Source organism: Macaca thibetana, chromosome 2 (assembly GCF_024542745.1).
Source record: "Macaca thibetana thibetana isolate TM-01 chromosome 2, ASM2454274v1, whole genome shotgun sequence".
Taxonomy (NCBI): domain Eukaryota; kingdom Metazoa; phylum Chordata; class Mammalia; order Primates; family Cercopithecidae; genus Macaca; species Macaca thibetana.
In genome coordinates, this window is record NC_065579.1 from 38,954,587 (window position 1) to 38,981,683 (window position 27,097).

Below are 27,097 nucleotides of genomic sequence, written 5' to 3' on the forward strand. Positions count from 1 at the left end.
TCGGCTCACTGCAAGCTCCCTACCTCCTGGGTTTACGCCATCCTCCTGCCTCAGCCTCCCGAGTAGCTGGGACTACAGGTGCCCTCCACCACACCCGGCTAATTTTGTTTTTGTATTTTTAGTAGAGACAGGGTTTCACCATGTTGGCCAGGATTGTCTCGATCTCCTGACCTCGTGATCCATCTGCCTCGGCCTCCCAAAGTGCTGGGATTACAGGTATGAGCCACCACGCCCAGCCAAGAAAAACATTTTAATTAATTTAGTGTAGTCTAAGTGTATGGTACATATAGAGTCTACAGTGGTGTATAGTAATGTCTTGGGCCTTCCTATTCATTCACCAATCACTCACTCACTCATTCACTCACTCAATCACTCAGAGCTACTTCCATTCCTATGGTAAGTGTACCATTTTAAAATCTTTTATACTGTATTTTAGATATGTTTAGATACATAAATACCCGTTGTATTATAATTATCTATAGTACTCAGTATAGTATTATACAGTACAGGATCGTAGCCTAAGAGGAATAGGCTATACCATACAGCAATGGCATGTGGTAGGCAATACTATTTGTTTGTGTAAATATACTCTTATGATGGTCATACAATGATGAAATTGCCTAACAACACATTTCTCAGAATGTATCCCTGTTGTTCAGTGGTGCATGACTGTATTAGAAAACCATTAATATAAAAACCAGTATCTAATAAGGCCTACAAACAAATTTAATTATATAAAGAAACTTTGAATACATTTGTACACATTATAGGTATGGTGCCAAATTTGCCCTGTTTAATGAATTGAGTGAAATAAATGGGTCTGATCAGTTTGTTACAATGGAAAGATTTTGTTGTGGGATAATTGAGGGCTCTGAAACCTCCCAACAATCCACTAACACTGCCCCCTCCAAAGTTGATTTCTATGGGAAAACACAATTTTGGCATTTAGTTTGGAATGCCTGTATATCTGGTTGTCCAACTGCAGCAAGAGTCTTGGCAATTCGCGCCCTGACAGCACAACCATGGTATTTAGAAAGAGCCATTTGAAAAAAGGGGAGCATAAAGAGAATCCAGGGGAAATACTTTTTAACCAGAAGGCCATAGTTTTGGACATCCAAGCAGGTATGATGCAGAAACACTGGATTTGGGGTTTAAATGGCAGAGCTAGGCCGGGTGCAGTGGCTCACACCTGTAATCCCAGTACTTTGGAAGGCCGAGGCAGGCGGATCATGAGGTCAGGAGTTTGAGACCAGCCTGGCCAACATAGTGAAACCCGTCTCTACTAAAAATACAAAAAAATTAGCCAGGTGTGGTGGTGGGCGCCTGTAATCCCAGCTACTTGGGAGGCTGAGACAGGAGAATTGCTTGAACTTGAGAGGTGGAGGTTGCAGTGAGCTGAGTTTGTGCCACTGCACACCAGCCCAGGCGACAGTGGGAGATTCCGTCTCAAAATAAAATAAAAAGTTAAAAAATAAAAATAAAAAAAATAAAATAAAAGGCAGAGCTGGGTATTTCTCCACAGCATAAGTAGTCTTCTGAATATTTAAAGAATAAGGTTTAGGGAAGACCATCTCTGTTTCCATTTTAAGTTAAATGCTGATAACTCAATAAAGATACTTGTCACTATTTGTAAGAAGAGATAGCAAAGGATAAGTAATACTGTACTTTTTCACCAGATTAACTGACTCTAGCCCAATATCCAAATAAGAAATAGTATGGAAAATACACATTCTGTTTTACACAAATGTACTCCCCAATACAACAGTCTATTTAAAAAATAGTTTACAAAATCACATCATGGAAACAGTATTTCCCTGGCCCACCCTGACCCACTTTGGGCAATGCCCCTCTGCAAGAAATGAGGAATCTATTAGACCAATAGGATACGTCCACCTGCTTACCAAACCCCACTTCTACGCCACTGTCCAAGTATAGGGACTCAGAGACTCCTTGCCCTAACAGTCCTGAGCCTGTTGTCTGAGCCTGCAAAGGCCTCTTCTTTAGGCATACTGCAGACCCAATGTACATATTACTAGGCCTCTGGGTGGTCAATGGGCAGCTGTTTGGGCAGGTGGTATGGACAGAGTTTCAATGCGGGGCTAAAGTGTTGGCATGCATGTGTTAGAAACTCTAACTGGTGTGGGAAGGAGCTGAAGGTAAGATGATAAAAGGGTATGTCATATGTCAGCTCCCCAGACACTCAATATTCTGTGTAGAATTTTTTTTTTTTCTTTTCTGAGACACAGTTTCGCTCTTTTTGCCCAGGCTGGAGTGCAATGGCATGATCTCGGCTCACTGCAACCTCCATCTCCCGGGTTCAAGAGATTCTCCTGCCTCAGTCTCCCAAGTAGCTGTGATTACAGGTGCCTGCCACCATGCCTGGCTAATTTTTTTGGTATTTTCAGTAGAGATGGGGTTTCACCATGTTGGCCAGGATAGTCTTGATCTCTTGACCTCGTGATCCACCCGCCTTGGCCTCCCAAAGTGCTGGGATTATAGGCATGAGCCACTGCACCGGGCCATTCTGGTGTAGAATTCTTAGGAGTCAAAAAGTCTACATTTCAACCTGCCCTTCCAGCTGATGACAATATACTTGTGAAAGTAAAAGGAAAGAATGTATATTATATAATAAGTTTGTTAGCTTGCTTTATAACATAAATATTCACACATCTACAGTCTTGTTCTAGGTCCAGTAAATGTTAGGAATGAACATGTGTACTAAGAACTGCCATAAAAAAATTGTATCTTTTTTTTTTTTTTTTCCTGAGACGGAGTCTCACTCTGTCGCCCAGGTTGGAGTGCACTGGCACGATCTTGGCTCACTGCAAGCTCTGCCTCCCAGGTTCACGCCATTCTCCTGCTTCAGCCTCCTGGGTAGCTGGGACAACAGGCGCCCGCCACCACGCCCAGCTAATTTTTTTTGTATATTTAGTAGAGACGGGGTTTCACCCTGTTAACCAGGATGGTCTCGATCTCCTGACCTCATGATCCGCCCGCCTCGGCCTCCCAAAGTGCTGGGATTACAGGCGTGAGCCACCGCGCCCGGCAAAAATTGTATCTTCTTAATGTTCATTACTGTATTTGAGTTGATTTTATTGAGAGCTCTTACTGATAATTTCTTACCTGTTCTTTCACTGGAGTATTAACATTAGACAGGCACTGCTGGCAAACAGCCAAAAAGGATTTCACTGTTTTCCTCAATACCAACAAATCCTCCTGTAAGACACATTCAAATTTGCAAGAATGAATTACAGGATCACAGAAAACTGATCTAGAAGAAACAATAAGTGGAAAATAGCAAAACTGGTTTATTCTCAAGGAAATTCATATAACCAAATTTAATGTTGGGAACCATTTAATGTAGTCATTTCTTAGTTATCTGTCCCAATAGAAGGGGCAGTGACACTGACACTCTGAAACAGAGTTAGCTATGGAATACTCAGTATGATTGCTTTCAACAAATTTCCTTTATAAATATGGTTTACTTAGGTTGATTAAGATTGTTAGTCATTCCTGTGACACACATTACTGCTAGTAAAGTGAGGCGGCAGAGCAGCACACTGAAAAAACTCAATTAGGCAACAAATGTGTACTGAATTTATCTTATATTCTCTTATATCTCAGCACTCTGCAAAATGTCAGGGGAAGAAAGATAAATGTAAGACAGTGCCATGCCCTCAAATAGTTAACATTCTAGCAGACAGACCAATTACGGAGATGAAGTTATTGTATTAACTCTAACTGTAGCAAAGTTGGAGAAATCTTCATAGGAGGATGGGCTTTAATCTAAGGTTGGATGGGTAAACAGATTTAATTAGATGGCCACATAAGATTCCATAAGGAACATTTGAAAAGTCCAAAAGGAAATTTCAAGTTGGGTGCAGTGGCTCATGCCTGTAATCCCAGTGATTTGGGAGGCCCAGGTGAGAGGATTGCTTGAATCCAAGAGTTTGAGACCAGTGTGGGCAACACAGAAAATTCACTGCGCATGGTGGAGAATGCCTGTAGTCCCAGTTACTGGGGACGCTGAGGTAGGAAGATCACTTGAGCCCATGGGGTTGAGGCTGAAGTGAGACATAATTGTGCCACTGCATTTTAGCCTGGGTGACAGAGCAAGACCTTGTCTTAACATTTTTTAAATTTATCGAGTGCCTACAACCCACCAGGCACTTGTTTAAGGGCTTACTATTATATAGTTTAGTATTTATATTGATCCTAAGAAACAGTAATTATTAGCAAGGGGTTGAAACTAGGACTATCTGATATAAGAGCTCATATTCTTCTCACTGACTAATGAGTAAGACACATGCAGATACCAACATTTAAAACAGCAATGAAGACTATCTGAGCAAAGGCTAATGTAGAAACACTTAAAAAGTACTCAACTAAAACTCTTTAAGCTACTCTATTTTATACAGATGACAGCACTGAGTCTTTTTGGGGATCTTTACATCCCAAATAATGACACTTCAAAAATTACATACATATTTCCTTTTGCTAACATGAGGGTAGTATGTGTAAGAAGGAGCAAGTTTATCTTGTGCACAGCAGTAAAAAGGACACCCTCTTGAGAACTTTTCATGTTTCTGCAGATAAATATCTAATAACTAAACTTCAACGTTCCTGAAACTTCTTTAATTTTAAACATTCAAAATACATTGAAGGAAACAGATGAGGGAACAGGCAACTACAATATAGTGTAAGGAGTGCTATGGTAGGAGAAGACATGGGCCCCATGTTGGAAAACTTAAGTCAGAGTCAAAAGTAGTCATGAAAGAGTTCCCAAAGAAGATAACATGTAAGCTGAGTCCTGAAGGAGAAAAATAATCTAGCTACAGAAAAAGGTATTCCAGGTAATGCATAGATATTCAAAAGTGCAGAGGTGGCTAGGTGCAGTGGCTCACGCCTGTAATCCCAGCACTTTGGGAGGCTGAGATGGCCAGATCACCTGAGGTCAGGAGTTCGAGACCAGTCTGGCCAACACGGTGAAACCCCGTCTCAACTAAAAATACAAAAATTAGCCGGGTGTGGTGGTGCATGCCTGTAATCCCAGCTACTGGGGAGGCTGAGGCAGGAGAATGGCTTGAACCTGGGAGGTGGAGGTTGCAGTGAGCCGAGATTGCACCACTGCACTCCAGCCTGGGCAACAGAGCAAGACTCTATCTCAAAAACAAAAGAAAAACCAAAAAAAAAGTGCAGAGGTGCTTTTGAGGAACTGTTAATTTATTATAGTGTAGCTGGGGTATAAATAGGGAAGACAGCAGCAAGAAAAAAAGCTCAAGAGGAATAAAACCATTTGCATTTACATAGAAGACCATTTAAAATATCAGTTAAGTCATTTGGATATTGTCCTGCTGGCAATAAGGAACTACTGAAGGAGGATTTTTAGCATGAGAGTGCTAAAATTTTGTGTAAATGACTCATTCTAAACACAATGGAGAATGATGCCCAATAGGTCAGTTAGAGTAGTCACATCTTTCATTGAGAGCTTACATGCACCACATACTGTGTTCCCAGGACTATAAATTTACATTTCATCATCACTCTACAAAGTAAATTGCAATATTCCTGTTTTACAGACAAGAAAACTGATATTCACAGCACCCATAGATGCTAAGTGACAGAGCAAGGATCTAAACATGGGACTCCCTGACTCTAAAGTCCATGTTCTTAATCATTACTGTGTATTTTATTGCATATTAATAAAGACCATACGAATTTTTTTTTTTTTTTCAGATGGAGTCTCGCTCTGTCACCCAGGTTGGAGTGCAGTGGTATGATCTCGGCTCACTGCAGCCTCCGCCTCCAGGGTTCGAGCAATTCTGCTGCCTCAGCCTCCCGAGTAGCTGGGACTACAGGTGCACACTGCCATGCCTGGCTAATTTTTATATTTTTAGTAGATAAGGGGTTTCACCATGTTGGCCAAATGGTCTTGATTTCCTGACCTCGTGATCAGCCAATCTCGGCCTCACAAAATGCTGGGATTACAGGTGTGAGCCACTGTGCCCAGCCAGGGATAATTTAGAATAAGGGCCTGAAAATAAAATATTGGCTCTAAAGATGTGGATGGATGAAAGATAAAGCACTAGAACTGATAGAATTTAGGGAGTAATCGGGTAGAGGCTGCTGCTGATTACTCCTTAATTTCTAGGGAGCTGCCTACTAGATGAATTGTGGTATTAAGTCATCAAGATACAAAATACAGGAACAGGCCAGGCATAGTGGCTCACACCTGTAATCTGAGCACTTTGGGAGGCTGAGACTGGCGGATCACCTAAGGTCAGGAGTTCAAGACCAGTCTGGGCAACATGGTGAAACCCAGTCTCTACTAAAAATATAAAAATGAGCCAGGCGTGGTGGCAGGCGACTGTAATCCCAGCTACTCAGGAAGCTGAGACAGGAGAGTCGCATGAATCCAGGAGGCGGAGGTTGCAGTGAGCTGAGATTGCACCACTGCACTCCAGCCTAGGAGACAGAGTAAGACCCTGTCTCAAAACCAAAAAACAAACAAACAAAACAAAAAACAACAAAAAAAGGAACAAATGCAGTGATAGCTAAATTTTAGAGATGACGATTTTGAGATCCCTAATAGATATCTTGAAGATGTCTAGTAGGCAGCTGCGTATGTGAGTTCAAAGCCCAAGAGAAAGAATATGAGTCAGAAGAAGGATTTGGAAGTCTTCAGCATTTAGATGGCAACAGATGTGACAGAAGTGGATGAGACTGCTCAAGGAGAATACACAGAGAAAGGTGACAGTGAGTATCCTGGGAAATATCAATATTTGAAAGACGAATGACAAAGAAGAACTTCTGAAGAAATCTAAGAAATTATCTGAGAAGTAGAAATAAAACCAGGAGAATATGGTATCCCGGAGGTAAGAAAACATTAAAAAAATGAATAATTAACAATGACAAATGCCACAGAGAGATAAAAGAGATAAGGATTAAAAGTGCCCCAGGAATATAGCAACTATGAAGCTGTGGGTGACCTTGGAGAGAGCACTTTCAATAGAGTTATGAGTGCTGAGTCAAGACTGCAGTGAGCTGAAAGGAAGATAAGGAAGAAGTCAGCTCTTTCAAAAAAGTATGATTATAAAAAGTCAGTGAAAAATAGGATGGGGCTGATAGAAGTCTGCAGGTTGATGATGGATTTTTTTGGTCACTGTTGACCTTTTTAAGAGAAAAGATTTGAGAATGTTTGCTGAATGAATAGTAACTAAAAGAACAAAAAGCAAGCAATGCTATTAACTAGCTATGTGATCTTAGAAAAATTATTTTATATCTCAGGATTGAAGAGTTTTAAAATCTATAAACAAGAGAGTTGAATTAGGTATTCTGAGGTTCTATGTTAACTCTGATTCTGCTAAATTAACTCTAGGAAACTCAAATGAGAACAGATAGTTGTCAACCTGTAAACCTTCCAGTATTCAAAGGAACATTGTTCCATTGTTAGTACCTAAAATAGTGCTTTACATATACTAGGTATTTAATAAATAGTTACCAAATGAAATGTTGGTATACTTAATATGGATGTTTACCACAATCCTAGGGGCAATTTATAATGTGTTCACTTAATCAAACAATAAATAATTATTGGGTTTTTAAGAAATGATGCTAGGAGTTACTAATGTTCCTTTACTCCCTCAGATTTCTTGATTAATATGTAAGAAAGTATAGGGAATCAATCAGTCATCTTAGGAGTTGGAGGCAAAAGATTCCTTTAAAGGTTGAGCACAAAGCAAATGTGTCTTATGTAAAATAATTACTTCCCAAAACATCTAAAGAGTAGTACATTTAATACCACAAATAAGTAAGCAATCTACTGATGAACAGTAGTATTTTAAGAGACACTGGAAACGTGAAACAACCAAGGAAACAGAAGAAATTAAAGGCTTTTTTTTTTTTTGAGACAGAGTTTTGCTCTTATCACCCAGGCTAGAGTGCAGTGGTGCTATCTCGGCTCACTGCAACCTCCGCCTCCTGGGTTCAAGTGATTCTCCTGCCTCAGCCTCCTGAAAAGCTGGGATTACAGGTGCCTGCCGCCACGCCCAGCTACTGGTTTTTTTCTTGTATTTTTAGTAGAGACGGGGTTTCGCCATGTTGACCAGGCTGCTCTCGAACTCCTGACCTTAGGTGATCCACCTGTCTTGGCCTCCCAAAGTGCTGGAATTACAGGCATGAGCCACTGCGCCCAGCCAGGCTTTCTTTATTGTTATTATTTTTTCCTCTTGTTTCCAGTGGGGATGGACTAAAGACCTTCTTTAGCAATAAAGTTTGGCCTAGATTTGGATGCAACCTAAATATTGAGTGCTCAAGAAAGTTAATTTAATTGTAACTATATTCCAACTGAGAGAATTATACATACTGACAGATTTGGGTAAATGAACACAGATACTGTATACTTAACAAAGTTAGCTAATCTCTTACAGTAAATCCTTTGAACAGTTGGGAAGAGAATTTAGGGTCTTGAAAATTTCAGAACTCAGTGCTTTTATTCATCCACTTCATGATGTTGGCATGTTACTGTACTTCATTTGATTTAAGTAGTGGGAATTATGATTCCCAAGACTGTGATTTTGCTCAAGTTGAGGAAGGCTGCCATTCCTGGGTCACGTGGTAGTAAATATCTATACATTTTCAAGGTGTTATATCAAGATTTTGAAATTAGTTCAGGATTTGCCAATTTAAGACTCCAGTATTAAGAAAGCAAAGACGTCTCACAGAGTGAGCTTTCGTCTTAACACCCCTTAAAGAACAATAGATAATATTCAAAAGAAAAAGAAATATGAAAGGATTTAGAATAGGGCAAATTATAAGAGCTTGTTCTAAATAGGTGAAAATTAGCACATTTACTATGAATTATTTTAAAATATAAATCACCGGCTGCTTTTTAATTTGAAAAAAGTTACATTCCTTATATTATGGATACTGTCACTTCTCATCTGCTATAATAGCTGTAATTCATTATGAAAAAAGTAAATATGCTTAACTTACTTCATTTTATCTGGGCCAGAATCCAATAATAATAAAAGTTAACATTTATCCACACTGACTACTTGCCAGGCACTAATCTAAATTTTTCACAGATTAACAACTGATCCTTACAACTGTGATAGGTATTGGTATTATCACCCCCATTTTACATATAAAGAGCAGGCATGGCCGGGCGCAGTGGCTCATGCCTGTAATCCCTACACTTTGGGAGGCTGAGGCGGGTGGATCATGAGGTCAAGAGATCAAGACCATCCTGGCTAACATGGTGAAACCCTGTCTCTACCAAAAGTACAAAAAATTAGCCAGATGTAGTGGCGGGCGCCTGTAGTCCCAGCTACTTGGGAGGCTGAGGCAGGAGAATGGCATGAACCTAGGAGGTGGAGCTTGCAGTGAGCCGAGATCACGCCACAGAACTCCAGCCTGGGCAACAGTGCAAGACTCCGTCTCAAAAAACAAAAACAAAAACACAGGCACAGAGATGTTAAGGGACAGGTCCAAAGACACACCAGCCATTAAGTAGCAGAGTGAAATAACAAAAGCAGTCTGCCTCTGGACTGTGGTCTTAACCACTATGCTATAATGACTCTTTAATATGATAAAATTAATATGTGGCAACTTGCAGAGACAGGCAGCATTATGAAAGTAAGAAATTTGGCCAGGTGTGGTGGCTCACGCCTGTAATCCCAGCACTTTGGGAGGCTGAGGTGAGTGGATCACCTGAGGTCAGGAGTTTGAGACCAGACTGGCCAACATGGCAAAACCCTGTCTCTACTAAAAATACAAAAATAGCCAAGTGTGGTGGCACATGTCTGTAGTCCTAGCTACTCCGGAGGCTGAGACAGGAGAACCACTTGAACCTGGGAGGCGTAGGTTGCAGTGAGTGAAGACTGCACCATTGCACTCCAGCCTGGGCAACAGAGCAAGACCCTGTCTCTAAAAGAAAAAGAAAAAAGGAAATTTGAGGCCAGGCGTGGTGGCTCACACCTATAATCTTAGCACTTTGGGGGGCCAAGGCGGGTGGATCACTTGAGGTCAGGAGTTTGATACCAGTCTGGCCAAAAAGGTGAAACCCCATCTCTACTAAAAATACAAAAAATTAGCCAGATGTGGTGGCACACGCCTTTAATCCCATACTCTGGAGGCTGAGGCAGAAGGATCACTTGAGCCTGGGAGGTGGAGGTTGCAGTGAGCTGAGATTACACCACTGCACTCCAGCCTGGGCAACAGTGAGACTCCATTTCAAAAAAAAAAGTAAGAAATCTGAAAGCTGAATTACTCAAATATATTTATATATAAACAAAAAAGCCAGTTAACTCACTAGACATTGAAAAAGAATAATACAAGAACAAGTTATGCTGATTATACAGAATGTCATTTTAAGAAACTAGAACACAACAAATTTTACTTCCACAAATCCCCTTTCTAGCCAGATTACCTGGATTATAGGAGTGGGAACTGAAGCTAATGGGTGAATACAAAGGAGTAATCTATGCTATTTTATCTAACTTCTCTTAGTCCATATAAACTGTCCTTAAATTGGTGCTTCCTTTCAAATTTCTTTTTCCTAAATGAAACCACTATTTTATCTTATTTTTAGAAAGCAGCATGGCATTAAAAGCACTTTTTCTGGCTGGGTGGGGCAATTCACACCTATAATCCCAGTACTTTGGGAGGGGGAGGCAGGAGGAAAGCTTGAGGCCAGGAGTTCAAGAACAGCCTGGGCAACAAAACAACATCTGTCTCTACAATATATCAGCCAGGTGTGGTGACATGTACCTATAGTCCCAGCTACTCAGGAGGCTGAGGCAGGAGGATCTCTTGAGCCTGGGAGATTGAGGCTGCAGTGAGCCATGACTATGCCATTGCACTCTGGCCTGAGAAACAAAGTGAGACCTGTCTATGAAGAAAACCAACTTTTTCCTAGAGTAGCTGTGGAAAGGAATTCAGATGTCTTAAGTAGTAAGATCACACTGAGATGTAAATCATGATATCTTGGTTATATTTTGTATCCATTTTGCAAGTAGCTTTATTAGACTGGCTAAGGTTTTTTGCTTCCTGGTAGATCTAGTGAAACCGAGAATTAGAAGACTGAAACCTACATATAACCATATATAAAAGGGCTAAGATAGTTTCAGTTTACCAATGATCTACTGACCAAGATAAGAGGATAAACCTGTTGAAGAGACAGGGTCCCACTATGTCTCCCAGACTGGAGTGCAGTGGCACAATCATAGCTCAATGCGGCCCTGACCTCCTGGGCTCAAGTGATCCTCTTGTCTCAGCCTCCCAAGTGGCTGGGAATATAGATGTGTGCTATCACACCTGGGCTAACTTTATATTTCTTGTAGAGACAAGGTCTTGATATGTTGCTCAAGCTGACTTTGAACTCCTGGGCTCCAATAATCCTCCTGCCTCAGCCTCTCAAAGTGCTGGGCTTACAGGCATTAGCCACCATGCTTGGCCAAGAAGAGAAACCTCTTCAACAAATTAAGCTGATGTTTTTAAAACCCAGACTTGGCCTGGCACAGTGGCTTATGCCTGTAATCCCAGCACTTTGGGAGGCCGAGGTGGGCGGATCACAAGGTCAGGAGTTTGAGACCAGCCTGGCCAATATGGTGAAACCCCGTCTCTACTAAAAACACACAAAAAATTAGCCGGGCATGGTGGTACACACCTGTAATCCCAGCTACTCAGGAGGCTGAGGCAGGAGAATTGCTTGAACCTGGGAGGCAGAGGTTGTGGTGAGCCAAGATCGCACCACTGCACTCCAGCCTGGGCGACAGAGTGAGACTCTGTCTCAAAAATAAATAAATAAAAATAAAAAATAAAATAAAATAAAATAACAGTCTTATCAGCAAGATACCAACAATGAAGAACCCTAAATATGGAAGGCACAATTAAGATGGTGAATTTATCATATAAGCTATGTTAGAAAGAAGCTTTTTCCTAAAGGCACAAAGGCTCAAATTTGACATCTTAGGAAGAAAAAATACCTTAAATGTAGACTGCCCCATAACAGCAAACGATATTATAGTCAGCGAGGAAAGGTAAGGGAGTTTAATTCCTACACACACACAAACAGAAGTATACAGATTTTAAATGTGTCATTCCTTTTAATTTTCTTCTACAATAGTAGCCAGCACTACAGGCACACACCACTATGCCTGGCCAAAAATTTTTTTTTTTTTTTGTATTTTTTTGTAGAGACCGGGTACCACCATGTTGCCCAGGCTTTGTTCCAAAATTTTACGTGCCTAGTGGAGGACCAAATTTAGTTGTGTTTTCATCCATAACTATGAAATACTGTTAAGATAATCACAGTCAGAAAATGAAGCTATAGAAAAACTAATTAGTAAACACATAAAACTTTAGCTCAACATTATCTGACAAATGGAGATTTTTGGAATGGGCAGAAATAAAACAGTAAAGTAGCAAAACAAGGACCCAGACCAGATAAAAATTCTCAGAATACAAAAATAAAGCCTGCTAAAAATTTAGTGATCAATTTTCATGATGAAAAGGAGGCACAAAACTAAACTTCTGCTTACCCAGAATAGGCAAACACAGTTTTCTAACTGACAAAGTTTGGTAAACAAGGCCAAGAAGTTAACTTATTAGGCCACTGGCTGGCAAATTTTTTGTGTTAAGGATCAGATAGTAAATATTTTAGGCTTTGCAGGCCATATGGTCTGGATCCAACTACTTAACTGTCAGCGTAGCACGAAAGTAGTCCTAGATAGTACATAAATGAATGAGCATGGTTGTGTTCCAATAAAACATCATTTACAAAAACACATCAGGTCAGATTTGGCCCACGGTCTGAAGTTTGCTGAGCCTGTTCTGAGCTATAAAGATCTTTGGAGACAAACGGTATTATGTTTCTTTGTACCTACACAGTGACTAATATACAACAAGGCTCATTAAGTTACTTTTCACCTGAAGTCAGTCATTATCCATACTATATATAAAAGAGAACTAAATTAATTCACTTGGAACAAGTGACAAAAAGAACAAGACACAAAAGGCCCCACCATTGTGGAAGGGTAAACACTATGCTGTATTTCCGAGATTGTTTTCTTGTAAGAGTAATTGCTACCGGCATCTTTCTTCAGAAGAATAGGGGAAGAGTGTGCAACTTTTGTGAATATACAATAAAACGACTATTGGATATTTAAACCCCAAATGTAATACCTAGTTTTCAGTGTTGTTGCTGCTCTTGGCGATCTGAATCCCCACCTGCTGACTCCTGCCATTGCCTCAAAGGCTAATCCACTTATGATCCAGGAACCCTTAAGCTGCCTACTGTAGTTCCAAAACATCTTCTGATTTCTTTCCTGTAGTATACAAAGATGAAGGAAGCTAAAGAAGGAGTCAGAGGAACAGGGGAAAAGTAGTGACTGTTAGGACCAAAGTGAGAGACTTGAATTCCCAAATTATCCCAAAAATTCAGATGGAGGACTAAATCTATCACACTGTATCCCAAACCTACACTACCCATCAAGTATGTTTATGTATGCCCATAGCCTCAGGCAAAAGTTCAATAGTTCATTTTGGTTTGGACAGGGGAGAAGATTACCAAAGCAAAGACTACGATTTAATGCCAACAAAATAACATTTACTGTTAATTCAAACACTTCTTTCAATTTAATCTTCTCAACAAACTTATCCAGCAGTGAGTATCATTCTCATTTTATGTATCAGGAAAGTGAAGCTCAAGGTGAAGTACCTTGCTTATCTTGCCACAGGTGGTAAAGAAGTGGAGTTAAAAATTCAAACTCAGTTTTAACTCCAAAGACCATGCTCCAACACACACAAAAATGCTGGAAACAGAAGAACTGGGAGCTGCTGCTTTTTTTTTTTTTTGAGACGGAGTTTCGCTCTGTTGCCCAGGTTAGAGTGCAGTGGAGTGATCTCGGCTCATTGTAACCTCCGCCTCCTGGGTTCAAGCGATTCTCCTGCCTCAGCCTCCTGAGTAGCTGGGATTACAGGCATGCGCCAGTACGCCTGGCTAATTTTTGTATTTTTAGTAGAGACAGGGTTTCAGGCTGGTCTTGAACTCCTGGCCTCCAGATCCACCCACTTCGGCCTCCCAAAGTGCTGAAATTACAGGTGTGAGCCACCACACCGGCAGGGAGCTACTTATATAAATTGTGTAAGCAACAAGAAGTCATTTAACAAACAACCTAGTAACTGTTACTTATTAGGAAAAAAAAATTTTACTGAAAAACCTACTGTAGTAAGGAAAATGCATTACTGTACCACTTAGGGGATATTAAGCAGGATAAGAAACCTATTTCCTTTTTACTCAAATAACCTGACAGGAAAGGAAACATCAATTTTGGTGGAGGAAATCTCAAATCTCTGTACTAGAAAGTGTTATGTTGTCTAAATATTCTTTTTTTATACATAATAACTTTAAAAAACAGAGATGGGATCTCACTATGTTATCCTTGGTCTTGAACTCCTGGCCTCAACCAATCCTCCTGCCTCAGCCTCCCAAAGTGTCTAAATATTCTTAATATTGTTTTAGGCTTCTGAAAAGCTTAGTGAAAACGTATTTTTACAATGTAATACTTGTTATTTAGAATTAATCTTCTTAGTCCTGCCTTGTTACTTAGATCATGAAGTATTAAATGTCTTAAGGAGTTTGCGTATTTGTAAACTAGGCTACTGTGTCTTAATAGGTAAAAACAGCATTCATTGTGGACAGGCTAGTGAGGCTGAGGGGGCCTTATACTTTATTTATTTTTTTTTTTTTCAGACTGAGTCTCACTCTGTTGCCCAGGGTGGAGTGCAGTGGCGTGATCTCCGTCTCCCAGTTCAAGCAATTCTCCTGTCTCAGTCTCCTGAGTAGCTGGGACTACATGCACACACCACCACACTTGGCTAATTTTTTTGTATTTTTAGTAGAGATGAGGTTTCACCATATTGGTCAGGCTGGATTTATTTATTTTTATCATTATTCTTCTTTGAGACAGATTCTTGCTTTGTCGCCCAGGCTGGAGTGCAGTGGTGCCATCTTGGTTCACTGTAGCCTCCACATCCTAGGTTCTAGCAATTCTCCTGCCATGGCCTCCCGAGTAACTGGAATTACAGGTGTGTGCCACCACACCTGGTTCATTTTTGTATTTTTAGTAGAGATGGGGTTTTACCATGTTGGCCAGGCTGGTCTCAACCTCCTGACCTCAGGTGATCTGCCCGTCTTGGCCTCCCAAAGTGCTGGGATTACTAGTGTGAGTCACTGCACCCGATCTTATGCTTTTTTTTTTTTTTTTTGAGACGGAGTCTCACTCTGTCGCCCAGGCTGGAGTGCAGTGGCATGATCTTGGCTCACTCACTGCAACCTCTGCCTTCTGGGTTCCAGTTATTCTTCTGCCTCAGCCTCCTGACTAGCTGGGACTACAGGTGCCCGCCACCAAGCCTGGCTAATTTTTTATATTTTTGGTAGAGATGCGGTTTCACCATATTGGCCAGGCTGGTCTTGAACTCCTGACCTTGTGATCTGCCTGCCTCGGACACCCAAATTGCTGGGATTACAGGCATGAATCACCGCACCCGGCCCCTTATGCTATTTTTAAAGAGGGGATTCCCTACCAGGAAGCAAGCCTCTATATCCAGAGGCCCAGGAATAGGGCTGCAAACACAACATGGTATTCTTAATGGAATGTTGAAACCATGACTTGTAAGTTATTTTCTAAATTGAAGATATTTATTTCTGGTTTTCAGAGGATTTTAAAATATTGGGTTGAATATAATTTTGGAGAAGTTCTGAATTTGGTATAAAGAGACAACTACTTTTACATTCCAGATTCTTTTAAATGAATATTCTGAGAGCTGAATATGAAATGGATATTAAACAAGACCTGTATCTTTCTCCTCTTAACTTTTCTAGACCAGCCAATCAGGCACTTGTGATTGGACATAATATTAAAAGGAATACATGTATTAAAGAACAACTCTGGAGTGATGGAATGACCGAAAGGAAAGGCTTAGAATTAACTAATGGAACAGAATTTCCAACAAATAAAAGGTGGGGGAAAAGATTCTAATGGCTCAAGCCTGTAATCCCAGCATTTGGGAGGCCGAGATGGGCGGATCAAGGTCAGGAGATCGAGAGATATCCCTGCTAACATGTCTCTATTAAAAAATACAAAAAAATAGCTCTGGAGGTGGCGGGCGACCGAAAGTCCCAGGCTTAGGGAGGCTGAACTAAATGGAAAAGAAGCTTCCAAGCTGAGATCCGGCCACTGCAAGCCTGGGTGACAAAGACTCCATCTCAAAAAAAAAAAAAAAAAAAAAAAAAAAATGGTTACATGTGACTAAAAATTTGTTCCTACAAGGATCACTATTATTTCTCATGCTTGGTCCCACTCCCTTCCTCTCAAAGCAGTTAACTCTGCAGATAGGGAGTTGCTATCTGTATTTTGTTATTACAGGAATTCTGGGCCAGGACTCTACTGAGCTATCTCTTACTCACTGCTATTCTGAAGGAATGCGTAGGGAAGAGGAAAGAGCGAGCGACAGAAAGCAGCCTGTAGATTTTTACACATCTGAGCCTATTTCTAACACATTTGTAGGAATGCATGTTTGTGGGAAGGATAGCAAGGTTAAACATGTCTTCTCATGGGGTTTGGCCACCATCAGTCCCACCTTCACCCTTACTGCTCTTTTCTCCAGTGTGTTTGAAGGTCAACAAGTTGGAATTTTCAGAGGAGAACCTTCAGTCAAGACAGTGATGGAAGGACAAATTTTATAGCTAAACGACTCAATAATGATTGGACTTGTAGCTACCTAGGGTATACTGACTTTCTTTGACATAAAGGATTTGAAACAGGGTGAGGGTCCAGAGGTAGGGATGTTTGGCCCAGGTCCTCCCTACTGCAGTCTAGAATAGAAACACGCAGGGTAAGGCAGAGAGTAGCACAAATATAAGACTATAGAAAGCAGAACAGCTCCTCCCAGGAGAGAAAAAAAATAAGGATAAATTCTAGATCTGCAGGCCAAAGAAGGCAATAGGGGCATTACTTTAGCCCTCTTTTTTTTTTTTTTTTTTTTTTTTTTTTGAGACAGTCTTGTTCTGTTGCCAAGCTGGAGTGCAGCAGCACGATCTCAGCTCACTGCAACCTCCACCTCCTGGGTTCAAGGGATTCTCCTGCCTCAGCCTCCCATGTAGCTGGGACTACAGGTGCACGCCACCATGCCCAGCTAACTTCTGTATTTTTAGTAGAGATGGGGTTTCACCATGTTGGCCAGGATGGTCTCGATCTCCTCATCTCGTGATTCGCCCGCCTCGGCCTCCCAAAGTGCTGGGATTACAGGCATGAGCCACCGCGCCCGGCCCATTTTAGCCCTAACTCTTATTAGCCTGGCTCTTTAAATGTCTTTGTATATGTCCAGAAGGAGCTGAAGGAAGAACGATGTTTTCTTCTACAAAGAAAAAATGAAGGTTGCTTCTACAGGACCAGCACTAGGGGGCACCGGAGCAAAGTATACTGAGCATGACCTGTAAGACTGCCCCAGAGCTTCCAACTCTGGGAATTCGGGGAACAGAGGAAATATCCATTGGTGAAACCTAGTGCACTTCCATTTCAAATAACGATCGAAGCTTTTTCTTAATACAGTCTTCTCATAAACTTCATTTAATAGTGTTTACTGTTGAGTTAAATTATAACTTGAATTTAAACTTCAATTGTAACTACCACTCATAATCTCCTGACAGTGTTCATGACAATAGAAAAGAAAAAAATTTTTAGAAAAGTACACTTTAAAAAGCAATTTGGCAGTATGCATCAAGAACCTTAAAAGCATACACAATCACTGACCTAGCAATTCCATTTCTAAGAATATAATACAAGATGAAACAATGAAAAACATAGAACAAGCTTTTTGCACCAGAATGCCCATCACAGCATTAATTTTATTAGTAGAAATATTTAAACCCAAATATCTAAGAGAGGAGAGAGGTAAAATAAATTATGGTATAGCTACACAATAGATTATGCATATATTAAAAATATTCTCTATAAACTTTTCTTAATAACTGAAGAAAATGTGTTAATTGAAGAGAAGATACAAATTGAAAGTACATTATAATCTCAATAAAATTACAAATATATTAAAGAAAAAGTACTAAAGAAAATACACCAGGCTGGGCGCAGTGGCTCATGCCTGTAATCCCAGCACTTTGGGAGGCTGAGGCGAGTGGATCACAAGGTCAGGAGATCGAGACCATCCTGGCTAACACAGTGAAACCCCGTCTCTACTAAAAATACAAAAAATAAGCCAAGCGTGGTGGCATGCGCCTGTAGTCCCAGCTACTGGGGAGGCTGAGGCAGGACAATCGTTTGAACCTGGGAGGTGGAGGTTGCAGTGAGCCGAGATTGCACAACTGCACTCCACCCTGGGTGACAGAGCGAGACTCCATCTCAAAAAAAAAAAAAAAAAAAAAAAAAAAAAAAAAAAAAAGAAAAAAGAAAATACACCAAAACATTAACAGTGGTTATCTACAAGTGGTAAGAGTCAGTTTTATTTTGTCTGTATTACTATTTATGTATTTCTTCTTTTATAATGAACATATGCTCAAGTAGGAGAGCTGAAATTTATGAGAACTCTACCTTGTATTTTATGCCAAAAAAAAATAAGCATATTTTATTAATAAAAATATAAGCGACCTGTTGAGAGATTTAAATGTTTCTGTAAATGTATTAATGATTACAGAAAGAAAAACAGATAGTGGTTGGCTGGCTTGCTCCCTATCATTTTAACATTTTCTCAACAAAATAAAACAAAATTACTTTATGTAACAAACTTTCAGGTTGCTTCTAAATGACCAACATTACAAATATTAAATATATTTAACATATATAAGTATCCCAATATCGACCATATTACATTTAAACTTCAGGAAAAAAAAGGAGAAAAAAATGGATAGAGTTTTAGGTGCATTATCACAGAAGTCCTCCATATACTGTTAGTCCTGGCATTACAAACTGAGCCAACTTTTGTAAAAATACAAAAATTAGTCAGACATGGTGGTGGGTGACTGTAATCCCAGCTACTCAGGAGAGGCTGAGGCAGGAGAATCCTTTGAACCTGGGAGGCAGAGCTTGCAGTGAGCTGAGATCATGCCACTGAGCTCCAGCCTGGGCAATAGAGCAAGATTCTATCTCAAAACAAACAAATAAATGAACAAACAAACAAAAAAAATGTAAAACAATAAGATAATGACAACAACAAAGTCCCCTCTTATGCTTCATCTTTTTTTTTTTTTTTTTTAGACAAAGAGTCTCACTCTGTTGCCTAGGCTGGAGTGCAGTGGCGTAATCTTAGGTCACTGCAATCTCCACCGCCTGTGGGTTCAGGCGATTCTCCTGCCTCAGCCTCCCGAGTAGCTAGGACTACAGGCATGCATCACTATACCTGGCTAATTTTTGTATATTTAGTTGAGACAGTGTTTCACCATGTTGGTCAGGCTGTTCTCCAACTCCTGACCTCAACTGATCTGCCCACCTTGGCCTCCCAAAGTGCTAGGATTATAGGCATGAACCACCATTTCCAGCCTCAAACATGGATTTTTCTTTTTTTTGAGATGGAGTCTCACTCTGTTGCCAGGCTGGAGTGCAGTGGTGCGATCTTGGCTCACTGCAACCTCTGCTTCCCAGGTTCAAGTGATTCTCCTGCCTCAGCCTCCTGAGTAGCTGGGACTACAGGGACGAGCCACCATGCCCAGCAAATTTTTGTATTTTTAGTAGAGACGGGGGTTTCACCATGTTGGTTAGGATAATCTCTATTTCTTGACCTCATGACCTGCCCACCTCGGCTTCCCAAAGTGCTGGAATTACAGGCGTGAGCCACTGCACCCAGCCAAAACATGAATTTTTAAAGTTTGCATGTGTCTTAAAAATTAATGCTTTTGAAGGTTATCACTTAGAGAAACATTTTAATATTATAGACAGAACTGATGTATGATGATTACAGAATACACCTTGGACTTTTAAAGAAACTACCAACAACTTCAAAATGAGAAGAAATAACTTGAGACAAATATCTAAGTAAGAAAAATTTCACATATGCTATAAATGCACACAAAACTATAAATGTAAATCAAATGAATAAAGCACGTAAAAGACGCCGCAGCATTCTTTCTGGCATAAAGAATATCAGTGGGTCACACCTGTAATCCCAGCACTTTGGGAGGCTGAGGCGGGTGGATTGCTTGAGTCTCGGAGTTCGAGACTAGCCTGGGTAATATGGTGAAACCCCATCTCTACAAAAAATGTAAAAAAGTAGCCAGGCGTGGCCGGGTGTGGTGGCTCATACCTGTAATCCCAGCACTTTGGGAGGCCAAGACAGGCGGAACACCTGAGGTCAGGAGTTTGAGACCAGCCTGGCCAACATGGTGAAACTCCGTCTCTACTAAAAATACAAAGATTAGCCAGGCATGGTGGAAGACACCTGTAATCCCAGCTACTTGGGATGCTGAGGCAGGGGAATTGCTTGAATCTGGGAGGCGGAGGTTGCAGTGAGCCAAGATCACGCCACTGCACTCTAGTGAGATTCTGTCAAAAAAACAAAAACAAAAACAAAAAAGTAGCCAGGCATGGTGGCACACGCTTGTAGTACCAGCTACTTCAGGGGCTGAGGTGGGAGGATCACATGAGCCCAGGAGGTTGAGACCACAGTGAGCCATGACAGTGGGCAGCCAGGGTGAGACCCTGTCTCAAAAACAAAACAAAATTAGTTCTGGCAACAAAATCTGCATTGCTAATTAAATACGTAATGTGACTAATAAAAAAATAAAACTATCTTTTATTAGGAGAATATGTCAGGCAAAAATAGGCAAGGAATTTCAAAATAATTCTGCTGTAAAAAGATTAAAAAATAGAAAATATTCAAAGAAGTCGATTGAAGAACAGAGATTATTATCCCAATTATGGAATATAGTTGTAAAAAGACAAAATTTAGGCTGGGCACAGTGGCACACACCTGTAATCCCAACACTTTGGGAGGCTGAGGTGGGCGGATCACTTGAGGTCAGGAGTTCGAGACCAGCCTGGCCAACATGGTGAAACCCAGTTCCTACTAAAAATACAAAACACCCAGGCATGGTGGCATGCACCTGTAATCCCAGCTACTCAGGAGGCTGAGGCAGGAGAATCGCTTGAACCCGGGAGGTGGAGGTTGCAGTGAGCCAAGATTGTGCCACTGCACTCCAGCCTAGGTGACAGAGTAAGACTCCATCTCAAAAAAAAAAAAGAAAAAAAAAAAACAGAAAACATTTAAATTATGAATAGATTTACAAGGAGGAATTAGCCATGAATTATGCTAAATTTTTAGGGAATAACACATTCTAAATTTACTAAATTCAATATTTAGCCAAAATGCAAGTAACTCAACAAAAATGATGTCTGTGGGAAAAAATATCTAAAAATTCAATCAGAAGGATGAGAATAAAAGCAATTGTATAAAATTATTAAACCTATCCTAACAAATTTTAATATATAAATTCAATCTCCTTTGACTTTACAATAAAGAACATTTCAAAAAAAGACAAGAGGCTCGTTCTGTCGCCCAGGCTGTAATGCAGTGGCAAGATCTTGGCTCACCGAAACCTCTGCCTCCCAAGTTCAAGCGATTCTTGTGCTGGAATTACAGATGTGCGCCACGACGCCCAGCTAATTTTGTATTTTTAGTAGAGACAGGGTTTCACCATGCTAGCCAGGCTGGTCTGGAACTCCTGACCTCAGGTGATCCACCCACCTTGGTCTCCCAAAGTGCTAGGATTACAGGCGTGAGTCACCATGCGCAGTGTAACAACAGTTTTGTTTTATTTTTCTTGGAGATGGAGTCTTGCTTTATTGCCCAGGTGGGAGTGCAGCCCCGCGATCTCTCCGCTCACTGCAAGCTCCGCCTCCTCGGCTCACGCCATTCTCCTGCCTCAGCCTCCTGAGTAGCTGGGACTACAGGCGCCTGCCACCACGCCTGGCTAATTTTTTTGTATTTTTAGTAGAGATGGGGTTTCACCGTGTTAGCCAGGATGGTCTCCATCTCCTGACCTCGTGATCTGCCTGCCTCGGCCTCCCAAAGTGCTGGGATTATAGGTGTGAGCCACCACGCCTGGCCTTTTTTTTTGGACAGTCTTGCTCTATCGCCCAGGCTGGAGTGCAGTGACATGATCTTGGTTCACTGCAACCTCCGCCTCCTGGGTTCAAGCGATTCTCCTGCCTCAGCCTTCTGAGTAGCTGGGACTACAGGCGCCCGCCACCACACCCAACTAATTTTTGTATTTTTAGTAGAGACAGGGTTTCACCATATTGGCCAGGCTGGTCTCGATCTCTTGACCTTGTGATCTGCCCGCCTTGGCATCCCAAAGTGCTGGGATTAGAGGCGCGAGCCACCGTGCCTGGCTGTAACAGTTTTAAAGTGGCTTTCATTACTAATAAAAGGTTAACTGTTATTTTTGCTTTTTAAGACTGAAATTACTAATAAAAGAGAAAAACCAAGAGGCTAACCCATATATTACCATTCTTCTAATTAGAAAGAATTTAAAAATCCTACTACTTTCTAAATGCAGAGATCCTCAAATTATTACTCAGAAAAGAAAAAAATTCTTACTCTGAAAAAATAACACTCCATATCAAGCTGTTGGTTCTATATGCAAATGCATTAATCATCTTTACTGTTTAAACAGCTTGTTTTCTTAAGAGGAAGATATACAAACATACTAATATCTTTATTTGATTCTTTATCAAATGTTTGCTTCTTACATTCAGGCCTCTCATCACATGAAATAACTGAAACATTTATTTTATATTTGTGTCAGATAATTCCAATGTGAAGTATTTTTTGTCTGATTCTCTTCATGGCTGTTTTCACAAGTGATATTTTTGCTGTGAGCTCACTTTGCTTAAGGTTTTACTTGTGGAAAATTCTTTAAGGCAAGTTCCTTCAGAAGAGACTTGGATTTGATTTTGTTAGGTGGTTGGGGATATCACCATTATAGAACACTTAATCAAAATCTCAACTTTTTTTCTTTCTTTTTTACCATCAAAATAGTATGAATTCAGGTGAAAACCTACGCAAAAGCTAAGTCATAGTTATAAATTTTCATGGGAGATTTATTTTTCCCCATTAAAATCAATGACACATTTTAAGACAGACTCTTTTCCTTATAATCCCCCAGCCCCTGAAGGAAACTGGAGTGGGTTTATTTCTAGTTCACCACTGTGCTGAGAGTAGCTCATTAGGATTCCAAAATAATCTGAGAGATGTGGCCACCTATGAGACATTCTATCCTGGACGGACCTTGGACTGTACATTAGAAACGATCCTCAAGGTAAAGCAGTCTTCAGTGCTCTTTTTGGCTTTCTTGATCTTACTTTTCATTTAATCCCTAGCCCCCATTTTTCTTTCTGTTTTGCATGGTCATGGATACATTAAAATAAAAAAAAAATTTACCCAACATTTTAAGTTGTTTTTATCTTCAAAAGAGTTGTTCACTTTGTGTCTCTCTAGGTATCATACTGCCAGAATCAAAAGCTACATACTATTACCTTTCAATGATGTTATTCTTTTTTTTTTTTGTGAGATGGAGTTTTGTTCTTGTTGCCCAGGCTGGAGTGCAATGGCACGATCTTGGCTCACTGTAACCTCTGCCTCCTGGGTTCAAGCGATTCTCCTGCCTCAGCCTCCTCAGTAGCTGGGATTACAGGTGCCCAACACCACATCCGGCTAATGTTTGTGTTCTTTTTTTTTTTTTTGAGACAGAGTCTCTCACTCTGTCGCTCAGGCTGGAGGGCAGTGGTGTGATCTGAGCTCACTGCAACCTCTACCTCCTGGGTTCAAGTGATTCTCCTGCCTCAGCCTCCTGAGTAGCTGGGACTACAGATGGGTACCACCATGCCCAACTAATTTTTGTATTCTTAGTAGAGACGGAGTTTCACCATGTTGGCCAGGCTGTTCTTGAACCCCTGACCTCAAGTGATCTGCCTGCCTTGGCCTCCCAAAGTGCTGGGATTATAGGCGTGAGCCACCATGCACGGCCTCAATGTTATTCTTTTTAATAGCATGTTACCTATCAGAGCTCTTGTGTCTACTACAGTGATTTTATATAAGAAGTTTTAATCTGTGTGCGTGTGTACATATATATACACACACATAACTATGTGTCTTTTGCTTGAAGATTCTGGCTCTTCCCAAAGAGGTAAATGTATACTTACTCATAAGATAAACCAAGAACTGGTAATAATCATATATTTTATTAAATATTACAATAATTTATATTATACAATAACAGATAATAGTAAATTATTAAATAGTTAAGCAAGGTTATTATTTCAGTAATAACCCTTCTGCCTACAGAAACTCTTACTTACTTTGGAAGGAGAACCATCAGTAATTTTCACCAACTGCCAAAGAATCGAGTAATGGGAACACTGCAGTGCTTGCACGACTATCTGTATCAAATGAAAAAAAAATTTTTTAATGAAAAATTCAAAAAAAATGAGATAATCTGTTTGCACTGTGCTAAGATAATAATATTTATCACAGTTGTTATTTGATAGTATAGCTTCAAGTCCAAATTTTTGTATAATTAATGAGAATGTATAAAATATTTGGTTAAAAAGGACAAACCAATATATCAATCTGGAGAATAAAGACACAACATATGGGAATAAATATAGATTGAAATAGCACTATGTTTAAACAAAAATGTAGTGTCATGAATATTTTGCTTAGTCAAATTTTTAAAAGGAGACTGATGAAATTATTTTTATCCAAATTTTATAGTTGAAATAACTGAATCTAAAGTATTTACCCACATTTTATAAGAAAACTTCTACTTGTTTTAAAGAACTTTAATGTGAAAATAGTCACATCAAAAAGTACACTTATGAGTATAAAGCTTAATGAATATAAAGCAAAAAATACCTATGTAACTACCACCCACATCAGGAAATAAAACATTGCTAGCATCTACTCCCAATATAGCATCTTTTTTCTCCCAAGGGCAACAGTTATTATGGGTTATTTGGGAATTGGCATATTTTAATTACCTAAGTCTGCATTCCTAAAGATTTTTATGCATATCATTAAACAATACATAAATGTAATCATACAATATGTATTACTTTGAGTCTGACTTTTTCATTTAACATTTACGTTTCAGATTTATTGATGTTGCACATACCTAGAGTTCATTAGTTTTTAGTTCTGTGTAATATTTAGAATATTCCCTATTCATCTATCATTGATAAACTTTTACACTGCTTTGAGTTTTAGGCCATTATGGATCATATTGTGATGAACATGCTTATAGATGTCTCTTGGTGCACTCTGCATGCATTTTTCTAGGGCAGAGGTTTTCAGAGTTTTTAGTTCTCAGGATCTGTTTGTACTCTTAAAAGCTACTAAGAGTCCAAAAGAGTTTTTCCTTATGTGGGTTATATCTCTCAATACTATTGTATTAGAAACTAAAACTAAGAAATATTTATAAAATACTTAATTCACTTAAAAAATTTATTACATAACAAATAATAAAACTTTCTGAAAATAAATAAACTTTTTTTTTTTTTTTGAGACAGGGTCTCACTTTGTCACTCAGGCTGGAGTGCAGTGGTGTGATCACGGCCACTGTGGCCTCAGCCTCGCTGGCTCAGGTGGCCCTCCCACCTCAGCCTCCCAAGTAGCTGGGACTACAGGCATGCACCATCATGTCTGGTTAACTTTTGTATTTTGATTAGAGGCGGGGTTTCGCCATGATGCACAGGCTGGTCTCGAACTCCCAGACTCAAGCAATCCACCTGCCTTGGTGTCCCATACTGCTAGGACTACAGGTCTGAGCCATGGTACCCGATTATCAATAAATTTTCCTTTTTTTTTTTTTTGAGACAGAGTCTTGCTCTGTCGCCCAGGCTGGAGCGCAGTGGCATGATCTCGGCTCACTGCAAACTCCATCTCCCGGGTTCAAACAATTCTCCTACCTCAGCCTCCCGAGCAGCTAGGACTACAGCCGCACGCCCGACTAATTTTTTTGTATTTTAGTAGAGATGGGGTTTTGCCATGTTGCCCAGGCTGGTCTCGAACTTCTGAGATCAGGCGATCCTCCCACCTCTGCCTCCCAAAGTGCTAGGGACCACAGGCGTGAGCCACCGCACCCGGCCCCAAAACAAAATAATTTTTTTTTTTTGAGATGAAGTCTCACTTTGTTTCCCAGGCTGGAGTGCAATGGTGCATTCTTGGCTCACTGCAACCTCCGCCTCCCGGGTTCAAGCGATTCTCCTGGCTTAGGTTCCGGAGTAGCTGGGGTTACAGGCGCCCGCCACCATGCCTGGCTAATTTTTGTATTTTTAGTAGAGACAGGGTTTCACCATGTTGGCCAGGCTGGTCTCGAATTGCTGACTTCGTGATCTGCCTGCCTCGGCCTCCCAAAATGTTGGGATTACAGGCGTGAGCCACTGCACCCGGCCTCAAAATAAATTTTCTAAAGGAAAGAATATTTAATAAGAGTAGCACTGTTTTACATTTTTGCAAATCTTTAAGGACTGTCTTAATAGAAAACAACTGAATTTTCCTGTTTTGGATTATGTTACAATATATTGTTTTCACTGAAGTATACGAAAAAAACCCAGTCTCACAAAGTAGTTTGGGAAAAGAAGGTACGGTTTAATAACCTTTGTAGATAACATGAATATTCCTTGCTATGACACCAATACCCCACCTGTACACTTGCAAGAGAATGAGAGTGAAAAAAGGAAATAACATCTTGATCTTATTGTAAAAATAGTTTTGACTTCATGGACCTCTCCTGGAAACCTCCCGTGGGTTCCCAGACCGCATTTTGAGAATATAGATATTAAGTATGCTTTATTGCAGTAAGATACATCAAGTATTCAAACAAAAATGTAGTAAAAAACCTATCCAAATTGGAGCTCTCTTTTACGTTGTAATCTTTAATCAATCTTACTTTCCTGAATTCTGTTATCTGTCTCTCTGGAAAACAGAGACAAAATCCTATTCCTGACGCTCTAAGACTAGGACTTCTGGATCATACAGTATGTGTATGTATAATGTTATTAGATATTCCCAAACTGTTATCCAAAGT

The 27,097-nt window shown here is 40.2% G+C and overlaps 1 protein-coding gene across 6 annotated transcripts in view; it reads right to left on the bottom strand.

The window, feature by feature from the left end:
• Nucleotides 1-27,097, bottom strand: part of STAG1 (stromal antigen 1) — a 398,006-nt gene that overhangs the window by 36,008 nt on the left and 334,901 nt on the right. For all 6 annotated transcript variants that reach the window (XM_050779584.1, XM_050779585.1, XM_050779588.1 and 3 more), the window contains 2 exons: nucleotides 24,369-24,449; nucleotides 3,124-3,216 (listed from right to left, as the gene is read on the bottom strand). In XM_050779584.1, coding sequence (XP_050635541.1) covers nucleotides 3,124-3,216; nucleotides 24,369-24,449 — 174 coding nt within the window. The remainder of the gene's footprint in view (nucleotides 1-3,123; nucleotides 3,217-24,368; nucleotides 24,450-27,097) is intronic.